Source organism: Corvus brachyrhynchos, unplaced genomic scaffold (genome assembly GCF_000691975.1).
Source record: "Corvus brachyrhynchos isolate BGI_N302 unplaced genomic scaffold, ASM69197v1 scaffold14, whole genome shotgun sequence".
NCBI classification, from domain to species: domain Eukaryota; kingdom Metazoa; phylum Chordata; class Aves; order Passeriformes; family Corvidae; genus Corvus; species Corvus brachyrhynchos.
Window position 1 is genome coordinate 5,435,014 of NW_008239110.1, and position 22,316 is coordinate 5,457,329.

Genomic DNA, 22,316 nt, shown 5'->3' on the forward strand with positions numbered 1-22,316 from the left:
GCTTTGCACTAAAGGAGCTGATGGTAGTTTTCAGAAAGCATTCTCTGCACCATGACCTCGGGTTTCTGAGGTGAAGTTGCACTCATGGTGCTGTTCTGGGCTGGCAGGCTCCAGTTCTCAGCCCAGGGCCTGGAGAGGGTGGAAGTGATATGAGGACAGTTTTTCAGACTCCAGCCCATAGGTAGCTGGAGAGGATGAGAAAAAAGGAGATAGGGGCAGGGGTGGACTGCCAGCATGGCCCAAGTCATGACTGGCCTGTAAACCTTCTTTCTGTTCCCAGTACTTGACTGGGAAGAGGGCGGAGTTGGCCTGTCTGGGGCTTTGAGAACCTGTAGATTCTGTAACTATTGGCCACTTCTTTTTCACAGCTTGCTTTTAGCTTCAGTCGTCAGCCAGGCCATTGCGCTAGCCCATACCTTGAAAGGTACCAACCCATGTCTTTTGGCATTACCCAGCCCTTCCACCACCTTGTCCCTGGCCTGTTGAGAAAGTCCACTTGCTAAGTTCCATCAGGATCCAACAACCATCCTCTCTCTTACCTCCATCCTTCCCACCCCAGAGTCCTACCTCAACTTACAGCTCACAAGTAAGATTCTTTTTGCCCTGGTTATGTATTAGCCTGTATCTACCAACACAACCCTGCTACCCTCACCCTAACCTTCTGTTCGCCTTTTGGACTGCAGAGTTGTTGGTGCCTATCTGATACACTACTCTTCAGGAAGAAAGAGGCAGGTCGGGATAATCGAGATATGTTTTGCCATGACAATAGGGCAAGATGAACAGGTTCAGGACTCCATATGCATGCTGATTTGCTGAATCATTTGTGTAAAATCTAGGGTGTTTTTAGTGTCAGCCTGTGGCTCCTGTAGCTGCCCACAGTGTTAGCCATTCTTCTGTTTACCAGTGAAATGTGAACCGCTTTGTTTTCTCATGTGAGAGGTTACAGAAAGGTGGATGAACTGCTTTCTCAGATTTTTCCTGGTACTGTTTTTCAGCTGGTATACAATTTAAAAGTTAAGAACAGCTTCCTCAGAGATGGATATTAAGGGTCTATAGTAAGAAAAGATTACTCTCAGGCCACTTTTATGCAGAGGAAGGGAAAGGTGCATGTGCAGAGAGGCATCCTGCTACATCTGAATTAGTAGATCACAATCTGGGTCTAATTTATTTTTAATTCTATGCAGTGTCTTGGGATGGTGGGAGGTGTTGAGGGACGTAGATAAGAAACCTTTATATAGATTAAACATCTCTTGACACAGGGGATTGTCATTCTTGTGCATGGGGGTGTATAGAGAAGCACAGAAATGAAACTCACAGACATCATAGGGCAGGCATGGAAAATAGAGGTGCTGCAGTTGTTTCTGAAAACGTGGTTAACGACACCAGAAAGGTGTAATGTATCTGGAGGAAACTGTGGTTTAGGTGACATAACTCTACCACTGACTCTGTGCTTTCTACCAGCGTAGATTTTCAGTACTCGAAAAATGCAGCAGACTGTACATTGCGCCTTCCTGTGCTTTTGATTTCCAGCTCTGTGGAATGATGTACATTGAGGTTGGCTAATTTTTAGATCTGCTAGAAGAGAACTGTGTTTCAGTATATTCAGCACACTTTTTTAAATGAATCAAGCATAGCCATGCTGTGTTCTGTCCTCATCATTAAACTTAGAGGAGAGATGCCTGACAGGAGACAGCTTAGCCAAATCCATCTTGCAGATTTCACTGTATTTGTATCCTTTCTGAAGAAATGGATGAACTGGACTTGTTGGTATTCATGGCTTTTCTGGTGGCCCACTCTTTTTCTTCTTTCTTTTTCTTTTTCTCCCAGAAGGGAAATAGATGAGCTGCAGGAATGGGTTGTTTTGATCTCTGCCTTGGAAGTTTGTATTTTTAACAGAGAAGAGGTTTGAAAAATACTATGCCTAGGTGAACACTACAAAAGTATGCAGCTCATGAATTTTTCAGTTTGTTGCACATTGTCAGGGGAAGAGGTACACCAAACAGTCATGATGGTTTTCTTTCCTCTTGGGAAGTTTTCCACTTGGAAGCATCACTAAAATGGATTGAATACCAGGATGCCTTGGAGAGTCTGGTCAGCTGGACATCAAGGGGAGAAAAGGCGGGGAGAGAAAGAGCCTTATCCTAATGAAAATAGAAAGAGAGTAATCTGCCGTGTTTATTGATTGCATAAAAGGTCATATTTGTTTGTTCCTAATCTTTGCAGAAAGAGCCTTCCGGTTTCTGCAAAACTGTGTTACAGCAGATGAGTGTTTGGAACAGAGAATGAGGTGGTTTCAGTTGCATGAAGTGACTGCACTTGCCTGAGGGTGCAATAGCTCAGCGGTGAGTGAAGGAAGGAAAGGGCCCCCATCCTGGGGGATCTGTGGGGCTCCCAAAGGCAGTGCGGTCAGCTGGCAGCAAGGGAACACTTGTGGGGAGGGAGCTTGGAGGTATTGGACCATTGGGAGACCATCAAGAGAAGAAGATGCTTCTCAGTGGGGGAGCTTCTGAGGGTCTGGGATTAATAGTGTGAGATTAAACTGTCTGGGACTAATAGTGTGGTTTCAGGAGATCAGTGAGGCAATGTAAGTGTTGGCAAGGTGCTGCACAGGACAGCCTTATCTGCCATGGCTGCACATTTGCAAGGCTTTTTTTGAGGTGTGCTGGTGAGTTTTTTGACTGCATAGAACTGATTCAGGGAGCAGAAACTGCAGAAATCTGGCATTGCCAAGAAGAGCTAAAGGGTTTTCTTCCTGAGTCAGTACGAGGCTTTGGTGGGAAAAGAGGAACTGCCCTTTTGAAACTGACTGAAGTGAGTCAATTCTCTCTTGTGCCTAGTGTGACTGATGAGAAAATACTTAAACTAAGAAATGAGAGAAAAGATTGGTTTGATTTTCGTACCTGGTATTAAAGCACAGAACAAGGAACATTGGGTAAAGGAGAATTGCATATGCAGTAACATAAATGGTCTATGCAAAGGAGAAAAGGGTGAAAACTACTAGCAGAACACTAGTTGTGTAGGTGCTACACTAACAAAAAATACACTTACTATAGCAAGAAAAGAGGATTAGGTCAGGGAGGAAAAGCAAAAGATATGTTTATTATCCAGGCTCTTTTTATTAGTATGCAAAATTAGAACAGCCACTGCTGAATATGTAACCAGATACAGAGACAGCAAAAACATGGTCAAATAGCATTCATTGACTGAACACAAATACTTAAAATTATGCAGAAAATTAGTAAGGTGTTGTCAAAGAAGTTGGCACCTTGTAAAGGAATAAAGAGTAGCATGGACACAGTAGAATCTATTTGGCCAAAGTCACTTTGGGAAGGAATTATGGGAGACCTGTTGTAGATCTCTAGCTTAGATTTATATACAGGCAGTGTGTGTAATACTATGATGTAATGATGTGTTACCAGCAATAGTTTTCTTACCAAAAGAGTAATTTGGAATAGAAGTTGTGTTATTTTGGGCTTGAAAGGAATTGCTTACCCTACAGAAAACATGATTGTTCAAAAAATGAAGATAAAATATGAACTGTGTTTACTTGGTTTAAGTGGGATGACAAAAAGTTGGTAACAATTTCTTAAAGATGAATATGTGTTAAATTAAGAGAACTGGTTAGTGAACATAGGTGAGCTGAAGTACAGAGACTTAAATACAGAAAAGGTTCAACTTGAATCCCAAGTAAAGGAAAATTGTGGCAAATTAGGTAATCCTTCTAGCAGAGAACCTCTTCCTGGGAGGGATATTGGTTGAGAAAAGATAATGCAAAAAAAGGAATAGATTATCAAAGGAGGTAACTTCTTGGAAGTTGTGACGGAACAAGAACTGAAAGTATTAAGCTGAATTAGAATTCATTTAAACTTCTTAAAAGTTAAAGCAATTAATAAAAGTTTCTTTAGATACATAAATTGAAAAAGAAGAAATCGTTCTGTTGTATAGGGAGGGTGGTTTTGAATTAGAGAGAGCCTTTTGTTCAAAAGTTAAATAAATACCTTTGAACACTTCTCAGTAAGAAAAATAACAGTGTGGGGACAGCGACAGGATGATGAATGGAAACAAGGTTATGAACATGACTATGGTCATGGTGGAAATTCAAGACAGAAACAAACTCCAGTAAATAAAGGTGTGAAATTGCAGTGTACCAGCTGCATTGTGGTTACTGCCTGCGTACCGGTTCTTTTCCTACTGTAAAGTTACTTGCAGTAGCTCACCCTTTCTCATAAATGTTTTATACATGTAGTGTACATGGCTCTTCCTTGTCTAAGAGCTGAAGTGCAAATGTTTCAGAAACAGTGTTTTGTAGCTTTATTTTTAAAGCTACTTTGTGTTATGTTGAGCTTTAAAAAAAATCCATAATGCTGTAGCTTTTTTTTTTTTTTTACATAAAATATTAAGGAACACATTCTCATCTCAAAAGTTGCCGTTTCCACTGTGTATGCCCTGGAGCTCATTGAACTTTTCTGTGAATAGATTTAGCTCACTGGAAAAACAAAAATGTATCTCTGTTTCCTCTTCCTCTTATCCTCCCCCCCGTCTTTTTAAACTGAGTTTGTTTCCTGTCAGATTAGTGAGTTAAATTGGCTTATGGGGAGAGGACCAAAAGAAGTGCCAGATTTGGTGCAAGATAAGCCTCTAGGAGCAGGAACAAGCCCTTGAGGGTCAGCAGGAGCAGTGTTGGGGTGTTTTGTGAGTGCCCAGTCTTCAAATCCTGTGTTAGTGCACGTGTCCCTTGGAGGGGCTGTTGTTCAGGGTAGTGAATTTTTTGTTTGTTTTAGCATTCTGCCTGCAAAAATACATGGTCTTCACAAACCTCCTGTAATGAACTTACGGTCAACAGTAAAAGTCCGTGTAGCAGGACTTGTATCATGCAACTGATACTATTCTGCATAGGTTTTGCCTTAATGCAGGGAAGAGCCCTAGTATGCGTCCAGTGTAAATTGTTTTACTTCTGGGTCCTCTCACTGTGTGCTCTTGCTTTACTTAGAGGTTGCTGGCTCTTGATGGAACTGTATGAGGTTGTTTTGGAGAGATTTTCTTACAATCTTTATTGTGGTTGGGCTTTAGGCTATGCTTTCCTTCATGTCTGGATTTAATTGTAGATAATTTTGGAGGGAAAACAGTTTTCTTACTTTGGGAAACTCAGCATACTGGTGGCGTCTGGTCATTGTACTAAGCAATCAATCAATCACTAGATAAAAAGGGGCAGAAATGAGAGATACAGAAAATAAACAACGTGAGCAGAATGCCACCAAATAACTTTTCCGCCTCGTCCCTCTAAAGGGTTTAATGTCTGCAACAGTGGTTGTTCACAGCCCTGACTAGAAATGGCAAAGTTGTGATGAGGCACTTACTCCCCACACTTATTAAAAGTAATGCACACATATCTGAGGCAATCGGGCCCCCTGTAATGATCCTTAATCCCAAACTTCCTTTCTTTTGTAGAGCCTGGTGAGAGCTGTAAGCACTCGCTGACACTGCCCAGGAATTGGTGTGTTTCTTTGGGGACCATTTTGCTAATACAGTTTATATTTGTTAAGTTTTGATTTTTGTTTTGCAGTAGGAAATGCTTTCCATGAACTTGTGGTCATGGAGTTTTCTGTTCATATCTGTTGTTGCCAATAGTACTATAAGATTGCCAGCATTTTGGACCAAGCCGTTGCTTGTAACAGAGATGTGTGAGATTTTACATAAGAATATCTATTAAAAAAATTAAATTAAAATAAACAAAAACCCACAAAAAACCTACCATAAATGGTCCTGCCAAATTAAAAAGAGTAAATTAATAAAAAGCTCTAGTCTGAAATCACTGGTAAAAATAACAGTTAAAGTCTCTGACAGCTGAAAGAGAGAAACAAGGAAAAGCACGTTGCTTTTAAGTTTTTCTTTGTTGGTTGGCGGTGTGCCCATACACCCCATTCAGGGCTCTGGAAATGGTTCACTGACTTGAAACTCTGGCTTCTTTTAATTGTGTCCATTTTATTTGTTTAAGTAATGTGAGGAAAATATTGAGCTAGGTCTCTCAACATTAAATTATCAACTTTATAGACATTTTTTGTTCAACTCTTTAGACAAATTAAGAGGGATTCAGGTTTTAGATTTGTTTTGCTGGTTTCCAAATGCCATTTTTTCACAATGGCTTTGAATTGTTGCTGCACCCTCGGAGAATCTCGCCATGAGCTATATACATTTGCACAGTAAGTCAGCACCAAATCCATCTCTAACATTGAAAAGCTGTTGAGGTCTATTCAAGGGAAGAACTGTGCAAGTCACTTGAAGTGGGGTTTTTTTCAACATTTTTTGTTGTTAAAAGTGCTCAAAAAAACCCACACATGCAAAAAATGTACACTTGCATAACATGTGATTCATGACAGCATGATTGTTGCTTTACTTAGGCTTTTAAATGTGTTTAAAAATCTCTCGTAAATAGAATGTTTTGTTCAGAAATCAAGTTCTGCTGCTAACAGTGAAACGAGAAAAATAAAAACATTCTAGGATACTAATAACACCCCACTTTAACTTACGTTTTAAGCAAGTATTTATTTTGAGGTAAAGTAGAAGACAATGTTATGTGTATCAGATGTTAACCACTTGGCATTTTTTAATAATGGTGGAACTCAGGAAAAAATGCATAACTCTTACTGGGACTTAACTGTATCTTCATTAAGTTGTAATTAAACAAGTAGACAAGCATCCATGCTGTGTTCAGTACTGCAGGAAAATATGGGCTTATGCCTTTGAGGTTCCCTTGTGATTAGCACCCATCTGTGTTGTGCTGATTGTCTTGTTTTGGAACATTCAACTGTGTACTTATTTTGGGACAGAATACACATTGTTCAGTTCTTTCCTTTCAGCAAAATTCCCTGGTGGCCACTGAAGACTGAAGAGGTGTGGATGGACCTAGAAATGGGCTCATGCCGCAGGCAGTATTTATTGTTTAGTTGATGAGTGGTGGTGTCTTCTTCGGGCATATTCTGAACTTGGATGTTTCTTCATTGTGACAAAGATCCCCTTATTGCTATACAGACATTTCAAAGTGGAGGGCTTGTTTGAAATAATCCTGCCTTCCTGGATGGTTTGTTTCATTGGTTTATGTACAATTACTGTCCTCCAGTTGCATTAGTAAGAACACTTGCATATTTATTTTTTCATGCCTTAAATTTTCATTTTTTAAAAAGCCAAGCTAATGGTTCAGGGAACAGATCTTATATATTTCTTCTTTCATGCATCCCACAGCCCTCCCATGCTATTCCCCCCACCTTTTAAATAGTGCTCAACCTCTAGCCTCTAAAATCAGCGATTTGTCTTGTGTTTCACATTGTTACAACATTTGATGGGAGAGCCAAACCTACTAGAACTGCACAACTGGATAAGCAAAACCAGCCTTTGTCCTAACAAGTGGAGCCGTGTTCTTGGTTACTTTTGGCTGCTGGAAAAATTATAAGCACCTGAGCCACTCAGAAGCACCAAGGTAGTGTCTTTTGCTGGGTACACTGAGAACCTGGGGTTTCAGGAAGCTGAGGCATGTATGCTTTCACATGGTTTCATTAAAATAAATATTCCAAATTATTTTATAATTTATAGTTTAGTCTATTAGTGCTGTGAAAAATAGACTTTGCAGTGGCACCCCTCTTCAGAAAAATAGGGAGAAGTTAAGTGACACAGGTCCCCCAAGGTAGCTCTGCTGCAGAACCAGGAACTGGAGCCTGTTCTCCAGTCTCACCAGGTGTGATTCAGCGCTGGGTTAGGATATCAGAATCACAGAAAAGCCTAGGTTGGAGGCTCTTCTTGATTTCATCTGGTTCAACCTCTTGCTGAAAGCAGGGCCTTGGATTAGGTTATTCAGAGCCCTGGTAAGATGAATCTTAACTATTTCTGGCAAAGGGAACTATTACTTTGGGCTTCTCTGTTTAATTCTTTTTATAGTGAGCAATTTCTCCTTGTAGCTGAAACTAGCGTGCTCTGTAGCAGCTCAGGGGGAACTGCTCTTGCTTTTGGTCCTGTTCTCTGTGTGTCCTTGTGAAGAGACCAGCTGCCCCTTTGTGTGCTATGAACTGTGTAGGTGTCAGTTCTTGTGCTCTGTTAAAACGGTGTCTTGGTGCTGCAGACCTCCCGTAAATGGTTACAGGGAGCCCGTGTCAGGGATTGCCATCTGATTTGTACATGTTCCTGGTTGCACTTGTTGGGTAACAGATGCAGTCTAGAGTCATGTGTCACTTGGACACTGGACTTGACACTGGACTGATTTGGGATGGCACCTGCAGTGAAGATTTCCTTCTTGACTCCATGGTTCAGCCGAGTGAATGCTAGAGAATGGATTAAGAATCAGTCAGGATACATTTTTTTCTCTTTCCTCTGAGGAATTCATGAGCAAAGGAAGAAAATATGTGTTATAACTCTCCTGAAAAAACTCTTAAATCTGTGTAAGTTGAGGAATTTTATCACATTCTCTGTGATTCCAGCTGATCTAAATTATGTACTGTGTAACTTCTAAAATAAAAGTGTACTACAACTACTTTATCTCCACCGCCCCCAAAAGCCTCCCTATCACTTAACTCAATGATCATTTTATTTAAGAGTTTGATTAATCAGATTTGTCCTGAAATGCAGACTTACAATTGTACATAATTTGTTTGGGATCGTGATGAAAATTTTCATTGTATCAGAATTAGTGGTAAGCTTCTGTTGACTTCAGCTTGTCCAAGATTTTGCTACTGCAGTGTAATGTTAAAATATTTATCAGTATTTATTTTGCTTGCCCTGATGATGAAAGTTTCCTTTTCTGTGAATGAAAATAGAAACCCATACATAAATCATGCTAGGTAGATAAGATTTTTGGTGTAGTGAAGAGAAATTCAGCAGCTCACTAGGGATATTTGAATTGCCCATGTCAGCGGACTTCGTTCAGAGTGCCTTCCTCATGCCTCTCGTGCTTGCTGTGTCTTTGATTCATTTTCAGAGCAGCAGACGCATATCTCAGATATAAAGAATGCAAATTATTGAAACTTTGATCATAAATTAATTCGCTCTGAAGTGAACATTTGCTCTCTTTCCAGACCTTTTCACTTCCTGAGACCTGTTAGGAATTCTTAAGGGTTTTAAGAATGGCAGCATTTCTTCTGCTTCATCTATAGCATTCATCATGGAAAAGGAAAACGTTATTTCAGTTTTGCTGATACTGAAAACAGGTTCTTGTTACGTGTTTAGCACTGAATAGGGTATTCAGTGTATCCAGTACTGTAATGTGTACTATCCTCTGCTACAGCTCATGCAGAGGACACTTACTCAACTTGCATGTGTTGTACAGTGGTAGATGGGGTAATTTGTCCTATTGATTATAAATGTAAATACTGTTTTTAAGGCAACGGTAACCAAGAGTATTTTTCCTATTTACAGAGCAAGCTTTTCATGGAAGGATTTAGAAGCCTAAAAGAAGGAGAACCTGTGGAATTTACTTTTAAGAAATCTTCCAAAGGCCTTGAATCAATACGGGTAACAGGCCCTGGTGGGAGCCCCTGTTTAGGAAGTGAAAGACGACCCAAAGGGAAGACAGTACAAAAAAGAAAACCAAAGGGAGATAGGTAATTACCTTACTTTTGCTATTCCCCCGTTTTTTCCTTTGCAAGTTTTTCTTCAAATTATGTTTTCAGCATTTATTTGTTTGTGAAAGGAAACCCTTCTATGGAAATTCGGCTTAGTAATTTAATTAAAGCTGTATCTATACAAGTACATCAGTCAGACACTGATTAGTTTCACTTGAGAAGGTTTTATTAAATTAGAGGGAGCCTGCAAAGGAATATAATATTATTTTGAAGATATTGCTATTAGACTGGAGAGAGAGGTCAGTCTGAATACAGGTGAAATAATGTCATGTTTAGGTGAGAATTGTGCATGCTAAAGAGACTCACGTGCAGTGGGGTTTTAAACTGTGCATCAGTAGTTTTATATAGAAAAAAATGTAGGTGCTGCAGTAAGGGTTGAGATGTATATCATTTGGTTAAGTATATTTTTGCTTAGTGAAGACAGTATAAGGTGTTTCCAAAGGTTTTAATTCCTGGTGCTCTGATTGTATTAATACTTTACAAATTTCAGGTTAATTTTGACTGCTGCACTTCTCTCTGCACATGTGCAGCAGTCTGACTTGAACTGCACTGTTACACTTTACTTTCCACTTCTGGTGGCTTGAAGAAATTCTGAATCTTCTTCACTACAAAGCCACCTGCATCTAGTTCACCAAGGACAGCCTTCCTGCCTGAAAGCTCATCTTTTTATTTAGGTGAATTCACCCTTTTTTCCTCATGCTGTTGCCCAGCCCAGTAGCTATAATGACTGAGGCCAAGTGGAATACATACTTTCTGAGGATCCTAGTGAGAACATCTAAACAGCCATGTTTTGCCTGCAGTATTTAATGTATGGCATGACTGAGAGGTGGTGGCTCTCTTCATTGCACATTTGGAAGCAAAGAGTAGCTTAGGAAAGATAGAGTCACCTGGAAAGGCGATGTAGCCCAGGTTTGAGAAATTTGGGATCAGAAACCTTTACTAGCTACAGATGAACTCCACTTGTCCTCAGCTCTGTTAAAAGGCCCTTTTTTGTTCCCCTTTTTTTTTTTTTAATTTTTTTTAGTTAAGGACTTGAGACAACATGATATTTGTCCTTCTTTCACCTTCTTTGTAAAAGCTAAAGGCCATAAACAAAATTTATTGCTGCTGTAACAGATCAGAGTCCATAACCACAACAAGGAGAGACTTTGTAAGCCAGACAAAGCTTTCTTTTTGATTGCTCTCCATATCTGGCCTTTTAGAGTCATGTTGCATGCAATGGCTGGTTTTTTGTTGGGTTTTTTAAATTATTTTTTTATTTCGCTATAGGCTTTCAGTATTATTCTTATCTAAATCATTGTTTTTTCCATGAATTGTAATAGCTAATCTGTTTAGGGCATTAGCATTACCACTATTCTTGATGTTTCATACTTGGCAGCAAATAAAGGCCACAGTCATGCGCATGATCCTCTCTTGACTTACTTGTTGCACATGTATATGAAGGAAGACAGTCCTTGCTTCAAAAACCTTGAAACTAAATGGGCAGGTTGTAAGTAGTCAGGGAAGACCATATAATGAAAGAGGCAGGGATTTGAGCAATCTATAGTGCACAGTGTAGTCAATGAAGGGGGAAGCAGGACTTTTCATCTCATCCTAGGGAAGCATCTGAAATGTTGGGGTTGAATCTTGCCTTACTGCTGTTCCTCTTCGGGGACTACACAGGGATCCTAGATCCAATCCTGGAGATGCTTCCCTTACAAGTCTCTAAATGAAGTGAGATGAATTCTGCTTTGAATCATTTTTTTTCATAGCAGAAACATAGAAAAAATTGAACAGATATACCCTGAAAAACAGTGTGGGGGGGTGGTCTATGAGACAGTGTACTCTCTTGTTCACTTACATTTAAAAAAAGGGAAAATTCAAAATTATTTTGAATTAATTTGAATGTGAAAATGTGGGCAAAAACATCTACCCACTTCTGTCTCAGAATTCTTACACTTAAGTCATAAGACACCAAAAAAGGCTGAAAATTGAAATGTTTGAAGTAGCATTGACATTATCACTCAGTGAAAAGCAGTGTCTTTGCTTGAAGGAAAATTAGTTTTGAATGCCTAGACAATAAAAAAGGTGCACCTCCAACGTGTAGTGAAAAGTTTCTTGATGATTGCTGTTGTAGTGTGAGAACTGCCTCCATTTATGAAAGCTAATTCCAACTTTTTCTGTTCATCTCTTTTTATGTCACCAATGTAAGAGTGTGAGAGCCCAGCTTCAGTGCATCTTTTTGTCTGGATCCCATTTGAATGGACTCTGTTACTCTAATTACTGAGAGGAGTTAGAGATAGCAAAGATGAGGGAGAAAAAAAGGGAAAAGCACCAATATGTGCAGACAGGGAGGGGAAAAAAAAGTCATGACACTGAAGTTGCCAATGTTGGTAGATTTAGTGAGGCTTCCATGATAGACTCAGGGTCCCTGTAATTTATAGTATTGTTGCTGTGGGGACCTTGCTGTGCTAATATTTCCCCTTCAGCATTCCCGTGGGCCACGTTAGTTTTATAATATAAACGGGAATTCTTCGTAATTGTCACCAGTGGTATCAGCCACTTGGTCATTCTTTCTCAGTCAGCGTGTTGGCGCATTCGTGTGTGAGGAAGGGAAACTTTGTGGTCCATGTAAAATGAAGCTGTGGCTCTGAGCAGCCTGCAGGCTTCAGGTTCTCAGACCTTACTTTAATCTATTGTAGTACACGTATGTACTTTTTCACAGTATTAAGAGAAATCTGGGCTAGAGGGGAGGTTTCTAAATGAAGCTCAGCTGGGATTTTCATCTGACAGGTTCTGGGTTCAGAAGTGGTGTTTTATGGCAGAGACGCACAGTGGAGGGGCTGGTCTCTTCCTACCTAAGTAGACCAGGGGATGAATTGCAAGGAGTTGCATTATGACCAGCTGCAGCTCGCTTTGTAGGAGCTCTTAACACTTGCCAAACACAGTGTGTTTTGCTCAGTTTTGGCAGTGAGCTGTCATAAAACCATGCTATGCTGCTCTCTAGGAATGACCATGGGGATCTGATGCAGAAAAGATAAAGTACTCTGAAATCACACTTAATCAAGTATTCAGTAACTTGTAGACAAGTCTATGATTTAGAGTAGAATAAATGAAATCAGAACCTAACCCACCATCTCAGAGTAAAGTTGAGAGGAAAAAGGGAAGAAGGCAAAAATATGACACTACTTTCTTTTTACTTTTTTTGAACAAGCACTCCCAATGTTTCTATGTCGCCTAAAATGAAACTGGGTAAAGGACCAGTTTATGAGTTGTAATTCTTTATATAGATGGGAGAATATTCTTTAGTGCAGTGTACATTTAAATAATTTGACCCACAGACTTTAGGCACAATATTAATAAAGGTGCATGATGCTCACAGGACTAGAAGCTAGAGTTATCTTTGGGACCTAGAGGTATTACCCATTATCTGTAAATATTCCTAATACGAGCTCAAAGTTGGATAATTTTTCAGCAGAATGTCTGTTATGCTGTATCTACTTAGCTTGATACTTGCTTCATGTGGAATGTTTTGGGGGAGATGGGGAGGTTGACAGCTGTTTGGGTTTGTTTTTTTGGTTGGTTTTTTTTTGGGGGGGGGGTGGTTTTTTTTTGGTTGTTGTTTGTTTTGAAATCTTTACACCAAAATGGAAGCAATAAAATAAAGCAAGAAGAAAGGAACAAGGAAGAAATAATTAAGAGTATAACTCCATCTCCCAGTTCTAATTTATGTCATTTCAGTCCTTTGATACCCTCTGCTAACGTCACACGTGTGGCAGGGAAACTTTCTAGCGCAGGTGAGCTGTGTCAGTAAGTGGTCTAGATTTAAACATGTAATAAATAAGTGCTACATTGTGAGATTGAGGTTGACATGAAACATTTCACGGGCTTGGTTTATAGTGCAGCCCTGCAAGTAAACGGTGAGGGAGGGATTTGGGAGCTGCTTAAAATGATGGAGCTCAAAGAACCATTGCCACTGGATGAATGGTGATGCTGAATTATACCGTGGGATGCAGCTGGTGAAACAGCCGTGTATATCTAGCTCAGTTGGCTAAACAGTAATGAGTACCGCAGCATGGATATAACACTTTGAAAACTTTTTTCCAATGTAGATATATATGAAGGAGGAACAATTAGGATAGAAGTGTTTCTGTGTTAAGATGTTATAAATGGTGTTCACCAGTAACTTTTGAATGTGACCAAAACAATAATTTTCAAATGAAGAAAAACATAGTTCTAAACCACTGACAGGGTAGAAATACAGCCACTTAGGGAAGGGGGGGTTGTAATTAAATGATATAATTCTCCCCTGATTAACTGTCACTTAAAACTAGTGTCTGAGTCAGACAGAAAATGGTTTTAATATCTGAAGGCATTCTGTGGATGATCTGAAGTCAGACTATATTAAGAAAACCTTAAAGGTCGTCTTTAAAAGCTCATGATGTGCACAAACAGCCACTAGGCTGGTATGATGCAGGAAGAGATGACACATGGTGGCATGCCATGGAGGACATTTGAGTTCAAGTTAACAGGACCAGGAGAGCTAGTTTAGGACAGCAAAGTTACACGATACTAAGTTACTTCAAACTTGATACTATATCAATTCCATCTCTACTGACTGGATCACACTCAAGTGTATAATCTAACTTTCATAGAAAAGCCTCCTGCAGCTTGAACCAAGCAGATTCTTGTGAAGGAGATGTGAATAATGGGAGTGGTATGGGCTGGGGAGGAGAGCCCTGAGCTAGTACCAACGTGGGAGAAGCACATAAAACCCATGGTTAGCAGATGGGTGGGGAAAGCCTGTCAGTCCCTTTCCTAACAGGAAGCAAGACCAGGCTGGTGGTCACCACACACAGCTACAAAGAGGATACGTCCACTTGGCCAGCCCCAGGGACCCGCTTTGGGCAGGTCCTAAACAGCACTGGGGTGAAATGGGGAGCAGACAAACCGAGTCATCCAACCAGGGAAATGGATGACAAGTTCAGGGAGTTGTAGCCTTTGGCACAAAATGGTGTCAGCATGTTACTGTCAAAGGGTGAAATTTTCCTACTCCTCTTCGATGCAGATCACATTCACAGTTCTGCCATTTTCTAAAGAGGAAACTGACACACAAGTCATGCAAAAATTGCCTGGCTCTTACACCAGTTTCTTAGAAATACAGCCTTGCAAAAGGACTGTACTCAAGGGTGGTGCTTCAGCAATTAGAACATGAACACCTCCTCCCTGACTCCCTTTCACCTAGTATGAGATGGCAAGAATTTCTTCATTCCAATTTTCATTCTTGCTTTTCCCATTTGTCAAGCATAGGTCATTGTTTAGTTGCTCTTTCCAGTGATGTCTGAGACAACCTTTTAAACTTAGAGTGGAAAGACAGCCATCGTTTTGTTCTCTTATGTGAAAACTGCCATCTGAAATGAGGTCCCTCTGGCTTACTATCATCTTTCCAACAAGGGAATGTATTTAAGGAGGGCCTGTAAAAAATAGGGAGGTACAGTATAGCTTTCCATTTCTGGCAGTAGTGGTTTCATCATTCCTTCAGTATCGACAACTAATCTGTAAAAGACAATTTGATGAAGTGTTAAGTACCTGAATTTGCTGGATGCAACTTCCTTTTGGATCCTCAAGCAAAGCTTGATATTATTTGTGCAGAGTTTAATAGAGTTAACAATTTGCACGTTTAGACAATAGGCTGGAATGGGGATAAATGCCACTCCAAGATATGCTTCCGTACATAATTTTAGGATTGATATTTGCTGACTGTGCCATAATAAGCCACTAAACTGGTATGAACTGCTGGTAACAGGAACAGCAGAATGCTGGATTAAAAAAACCAAACCAAAACAAAAAAACCCTGAGAGCTTTGCAATACTCCAGTACTTTAGGAAGGTTATATCTTTGCAGAACTACAAACATGAGGGACAAAGTTTTTCATCCTTGCTCTTTTCCTCAGGCTGACAACTCTTCGGAAGTTTTAGCAACATTTTGTGTTTTTCCAGAAGTGAGATAAAACCAGAAAACCAGAGGGCCTTGTTGGTAGGGTTAAAAAAGTATGTAACTTAAAAATAGCTGCCACTTGGTGCTATGGATTGGAGGCTTGAAAGCTGGCTTGGAGATGGATCTCTAGGGCAGGAGGTTAATCTTTGCTCGTCTTTGTGCAGACCCATCCAAGTCTTAAGTCAGAAGCCTCTGAAAAGTGTTACTGCATATATTCATTAGACTGCCCTTGTTAAAATCTACATCATCCATCTGTATTTAAAGGGAGCTCAGCAGCCACAGCCCTCCTGCATAACAAACACACAATGTGCTTCCAGGACGTGGTCGGTCCAGTCTGATAAGAACAGAGTCAGATCTCCAAGAATAAGTATTTTTGGCATGGAAAAAAGAAAAGAAAGTGGCTTAAGGGAGAATAGAGAAAACAACTGCCACTGCCTGTTGTGTACAGCTCCCAATTTCTATGGACCACACACTGTGTGTCATGATTTCTCTGGCACAGGGTGTAGCTAAACCAGTCTTCCTGAAATGCCTGGTGTAGAACTATGGGGAGATGTTCCAAAGTGAGAGCAGAAGCAGGAAAACCTCACCTCTTGGAAGACAGCAAGCCACAGCTAGGCTAGCTTCTACCCCCTAGATCTAGCAACAGCACTGGGAGCTGCCTTTCTCTAAAGATACTGGATTTCTCTTTCATAATTGTGTAGCTCAGTCAGAAGCCAGGATGCAGAGCTGAAAGATCAGTGCTTGCATGTTGGAGCAAAGCGTAGAAATGGTTACAGTCATGCGTAATAGCATGTGTAACATTTGAATAAAAGGTTTTGTCTTTCAGAAGACATGGAAGAAATCCCATTCAAAGTTTTAAATGGAGAGAACGTGGTTAGATTTGCAAAGCCAAGTGGCCATAGTTAGATGCAGGCCTCAAAGCTTAATTTGACCCAAGGTCAGTTAGGTATTTTGGGGTACCCTGGCACACTGTAATGTGCTATGTGGTTATACAAGCAATTCCTCATTCATTTGAAAGGCCATTTTCTGGTTTCAGACAATTTAACTACCAAATTCATCACAAGGCCACTTAAAGTAAGGTCTCTTTTCAGATGCTCCATTGCTGGTGAACTTGCATGACCATGCAGTGTTTCAGCCTGCTCACTGAGGTGCAGGTAGGAATTGGGTTTTGCACTTAGGCCTACAAACCATCAAAACATGCAAAAATATGTGCTGCCTTTTCCATCTTCTGGTGAGGCTTTTCATGTACTTCAAGTAAATGCAAATATCTGTGCCAAGGGAAGAGCTTGGAACCTGGTAGCCGTGATACCACTAAGTAATATCCAAGCATGATTTGCATCATTGCAAGCTTGTATTTAGAAAAGAGTAGAGCCTGGAAAAAGTTTTTTGGTATTTGTTTGTATGCATGTACAATTAAGAGGAGAGAGGCCCCGAATTTTTCATAGTGTTTATAATAAGAAATCCAAATTTGATGCTAAAGTAAGGAGATTCAATTCTGAAAATGTACCAGGAACAGATGAAGTGAGTAGGAAGGTGTCGTTTTTATGCAGCCTCATGTAGAGTAAAGCTGTCCCCGCACAGCAGATGGGTTTCTTAAGTACATGCACTGTTTTTGGAATGCACAATATTTTTCTTTAATTGGATGTCTTCTCTAGGCCTCATGTTTTCTGACTCTTCCACTCTTTTGTCAAGGGGTGAGCTCTCTCTCACAGTAAACTCTCAGCATATATTCAGGCCTCTGCCTGCACTGATATACCTAATGATCCCACTGCATTCTTACCTGAACTAATGATCACACATACCAGGAGGAATTTAGAAGCACAAACGAATTGAGAACTTTGCTCAGTTTAACAGACATTATGCATAAATCCAATAGAGTATATGTTAAAAGTATTTCAGTAAATAATTTTCAAAAAATCATTCTGTTGCTAAAAAGTCTTCCTAATATAACTGTCATCTTCTTTAATTCAAATTTGTTTCTCAGTGTTTAATTTCTTACTACTATACTATTTTCAAGTAGACAAAAATAAACAAAAAAGTGCACACATTTTCAGGAGCCAGCTCAGTAAATACTTAATCTTGTGCTTTGAAAATAGCAGGGAACAGAGTATTAAGTTGATACTGATCCTGACTACAGACTGTGCTGCTTTCTGCTCATGTGACGTGCTATAGCTATCAATGAACTGGGAACAGACCTGCTCACAGGATAAACTACCTTTTTAAAAGGTGCACACTGTTTGTGCTGTATTTTATGACAAAAATATTCAGTGTAATTAAATAATTAAACCCCACATCTTTTATTTTAGGAAAACAATTGCATTTCCTTGCTTTTTTTTTTATATATTTCATTCCAGCATCACCTAGCAAACATACTCAAAACATGTAATAAATATACAGCACTGAGGACGGATTATAATGGTGATTCCAGATGATGGAAAAAACTGTCATATAGTTTGGCCTGTTGAAAAAGATACCAAAAACTTGAAAGCTGGAGAAAAATGAATTATAGCATATCTGCTAAATCAGATATCCCTGAAACATTGCCTTGATTTACCACTGTGGATGAATCTGAAGCTCTTTAGAAGGAGTAAAAGTTCTGGAGCCCTTTAACTTCAAATTAATAAAGTCTGTGCAGTAATGTAATTCCAAATCACTACAGCTGTTTCTTTTATTAGCTGTGGCTTCATGTTTCTGTCCTTGACACTTAAAGATCAAACCTACTTAAATATGAATAATTTAAAATGTGAATTTTCTTCAATATCTTATTTTGCCAAGAAGCTCAGCAGCTCATTATATAAGAGGAATGTGTCACGGAGGTAGTCATCTCCATAGTGGTGGTGCAGGCACGATGCTGCTCTTCCCACTGTGCATCCCCCACCCCCAAAAGTGCACCCCTGCAATGTGCTATAGCATTTATCCAGCAGGTAATGAGACACAGGCTATGTCCTGAAAGAAGTCATGAGTCTATAAGGGCATATTTAAACAAGGAAAGGGAGGTTTATTTCAGGAAAAACATAGCGGTTGAAGCCACCCCTGCTCGGCAATCCAGAAGTAGCAGGACTGAGTGGGACTTTGCAGTTGCTTCTTCTGGTTATGACAAGCTGTTCAGTGAAGAGACAGCTCAAATAGAAATGCTCCTGTAGTGTCTGTGATCCATCAGGCAGGTTCACAGGAAGATATTTCAAGGATAAAAGGTAGGGCGAAGATTAGGAAGAAGCAGGAATAGGAAAACAAACACAGGGAAGATGAGGAATGAGGGGGATGAGAAAGGACTTAGGGAAGGGAGCAAAAAAATAGTGGCAATATGAGAAGTCCAGATCTTTTCCAGGCTCCAAATGGTTACCTCAATGCTGGTAGTTCCGCCACTCTTCAGGAACTGCAGAAAAACCTGAATCTCCCCACAAGCACAATCAGGGATTCAACTGAATTTTCCTCCATTTTGAAAGATTGCTGCAAGTTAAGAGCTAAAGCACAGGATGCTGAAGCACAGGTGGTATGTGAGCTCCTGCTCTGCAACCTACTATGGTGATTCCAGTGGATCTGGAACTTTCTGCAGTATTCTTCTTACTGTGTGTTCCTCATTTACCAGGTGACAAACGTAACACATCTGGAGTTTGTTTTGCAGAACCACCAAATGCAGCCCTCACAGTTGCTCAGTTTGAGCTTTGCCTTAAATGCATCAGGTGCTATAAAATAGTAAGTGTTCCATGGGCACCGGTATTTCACATTGGGCACTTAGAATAATGCTCCTCTGGAAAATTATTTTGGCTTTTTTCTTGTGCTTCAGAATCCTGCGCATTTCTCTGAGACCAGTTAAACCACAGTTTTGGAGAGACATTGCAAAGTAATTAATATTTGTAATGCATGCAAAGATCTTCGTGAGGGCCCCCAAACCAATATTTTTTGTGTTCGAGATTTAGCTGGATTTAGTGGTGAGTTCCAAGAGTTGAATTGAGTAGGCTAAGGAAGAAGAATACAATAATCTGTATTTCATGCAGCAAATGAGAAAAGGCCGTATAGGAGAACTCACATGTGGGTTCACAGGCTGTTACTGCAGTGTAAATTGTTTCCATCTCCTTTGAATACTGAATTGGTAGATAATGGGATTTGTAGAAATTAGCCTGCACACTCCTCTCACTAGGGGATTTGCACTAGTTTCTGTTTGCACGGTAGGACAAGGATGAAGGGACTTTCAGGGAAGAAATGGAACACTGCTCAAGAGAGAGCAGGGGTGACTCTGGCCAAGCTGGAGGAACAGCGAGCTGAGCTTGGCGTAATCGATTGGGAAGAGGGAGCTGGGTTTGCCCAGTAACAGTGGAATGGTTAAGGAGGAAAAGAGTTGTGAAAGTTCACTGTGAAATATGGGAGTGAGCTAAACAATTTCTTTTCTTTGATCTCCATTCATTTATAATCTTATTGGTGTTGAGTCTCCTGGTACTAGAGCTTTTACAATGAATAGCTGAAAGTACAAAACTTGATTTAAATTTTACTGGTCTTGTGTTAAATGGCTGTCTCTACTCTAGAAGTCACTTGGAGTTTTACCCTTTTAGCTCTTGGACAATTTAAATGCTAAATTTTTTATTTACTTTAGACAGCTCTGCAAACTACAGACTGCTCAATTAATGTTGCAACAGCCTTTAAATCAAACTTTAACTAGAACACTTCGATTTTTTAAATGCTAAATGAAATATAAATATATAAAAAGCTGAAATAGTTTAGTGTTTCAAATTCAATTTCTGATTTGCTGGTGTTTAAAATCAGTGTCTCTCCCTTTTCTTTGTGCTAAACTAATACTGTAAAACAAAACAATAGTGTGTGTCAGTGTGTGTCTGCATGAGATGAGTTGTACTACAGAATTATGCAGTGTTACCTCTTCTATCAATGAGAAGGCACCATCAATAGTTGCAATAGGATTAGAAGTTGTATGTAGCTGAGATGCAAGCCTATTAATTTTCCTTTTTAAGGGTTTTATTTTATTTGCATTCTTTTTCCCTAGTTTTATAAATCACTTCTTTCGAGTAAGGAAATGAAAAATCTTTACTTTCCTGTTTATCAGACTAATTTTTTCAAGTTCTTGTGTTTTGATAATTTTTTTTGAGGAATCATGGTTAGCTGGTCAAATAATTGTTAGAAATACGTGCCTACACCTCCTTTTAATAATTACTTAAAATGTGTTAAGCACTTTAGTTTTCTGAGTCAAAAAATAATCCTCAGAATGGATTTAATTTACTTGGTAAATAATTCAATGTGATCTCATGTTATTAAATGTGGGAATATCATTACTTCACTAGTGAGAGATTCTAGAATTTTTGTCCCTATGTACCTTGTGTAAAATACAAATTTTACTTGGATCCCAGAAATAATTTTATAAAATGGTTCTATCCTGTTATCTCTGTATTTCTAACTCCCTGGACCCTCCTGAAGTTATCTTTCTCCTTTACAATTTTATACATTTCACTTATACATAGAAAAGAAACATCTGGCATTTTTTTTAATGAGAGCTGTATGCTCATTGACCAAACAAGCAGCAAGGAATCTGTTGTATGGTTGATTATTGCAAGAAAATGAGGTAGTAGTCTCACTAATAATCAGTAAAATTTGTATAAACTGGTGCTGTTTCATTTTCTGAGTCAGCTAATCTCATACTTTCACCCTTACAAGAAAACAAATTTTGTTCAAAAATGCCTGGTGGGGAAAAATGGTACTTTCAAATGCAGAGATTAGAAACATTTAAAACACACATATCTGTGGTTAAAGATGCTGACTCTTAATTCGCCCCTGTCTAGAGCTTTCCTTTTTTATCTTTGAAGTTTAGTCATTATTCCATGTCTATGCCATTGGTTTATTTTCATATCCTACAGAAATTAATTCAGACTGTTTAGATCCAATCTTTTTAGAATATTTATGAATGCGACTTATCAACAAGTTTACATTTTATGCAGCCTGTGGAGTTGGATTTTGGAATTTGCTTTTTTAGTAGTTCTTTTGTGGAAGAGAAATCTTTCAGGCATGAATTGATAGTCCAGATCTTTTGAGGTCTGTCTGTGCTAACCTATGACCTCTGTTCTTAGGAGGTCAACATCTGAGGGCAGGAGATTAAGGCAGTTAAAAGATTGGAATGGGAACTGGAATGGAAAAATTAGCCAGCACATTTTGGGTGGAAAACATCAAAGTCATCAAACAATTTGCTTATTTTAAACTCAGTTTAAGGGTAACAAGCTAATTGTACTGTGTTTGTTGACGCAAGCAACTTATATTATTAGAGAACATTAACACTGAAGAATTTTTTTTTTAATTGGAGAAACATAATGCCTCTTTAGTATAAATGCATTATGTATTTTGTATACTAAATGCTTTTGTGTAACATTTTTAGATAATAATTCAGGATCTGCTCATACAGTCTGTGTGCCTTTAATTAGCTCTATTGCTTACAAACAGCAACAGTAAGTGTTGTGGAACCTGAAACTTGATTGTAGTCTGCTGAAGACCCCTTGCTGTCTTTGGAGAATACAGGTGCTCTCAGTACAAGGGAAAAATTATTCTCATATGAAAATTTTCTAATGCTGATGCTTAAAATTATTTGTAAGCATCTCTCCTTGTTTCAGTTTTCGAAATGTGAACTCCTTTCCAATACAAATTTGTGACCAAGAAATGTTCTTTTATAGATTATAAATTGACTTACAAGAAAAGACACCATTGTCTCTTTGTTCTTGTCTGACATAGTTCAAAATTCAT

General features: G+C 39.3%; 1 protein-coding gene across 4 annotated transcripts in view; it reads left to right on the forward strand.

The window, feature by feature from the left end:
- The window catches only part of LIN28B (lin-28 homolog B), a 96,561-nt gene that overhangs the window by 44,209 nt on the left and 30,036 nt on the right, over window positions 1–22,316 (forward strand). For all 4 annotated transcript variants that reach the window (XM_017739770.1, XM_017739771.1, XM_008637743.2 and 1 more), the window contains exon 3: window positions 9,400–9,584. In XM_017739770.1, coding sequence (XP_017595259.1) covers window positions 9,400–9,584 — 185 coding nt within the window. The remainder of the gene's footprint in view (window positions 1–9,399; window positions 9,585–22,316) is intronic.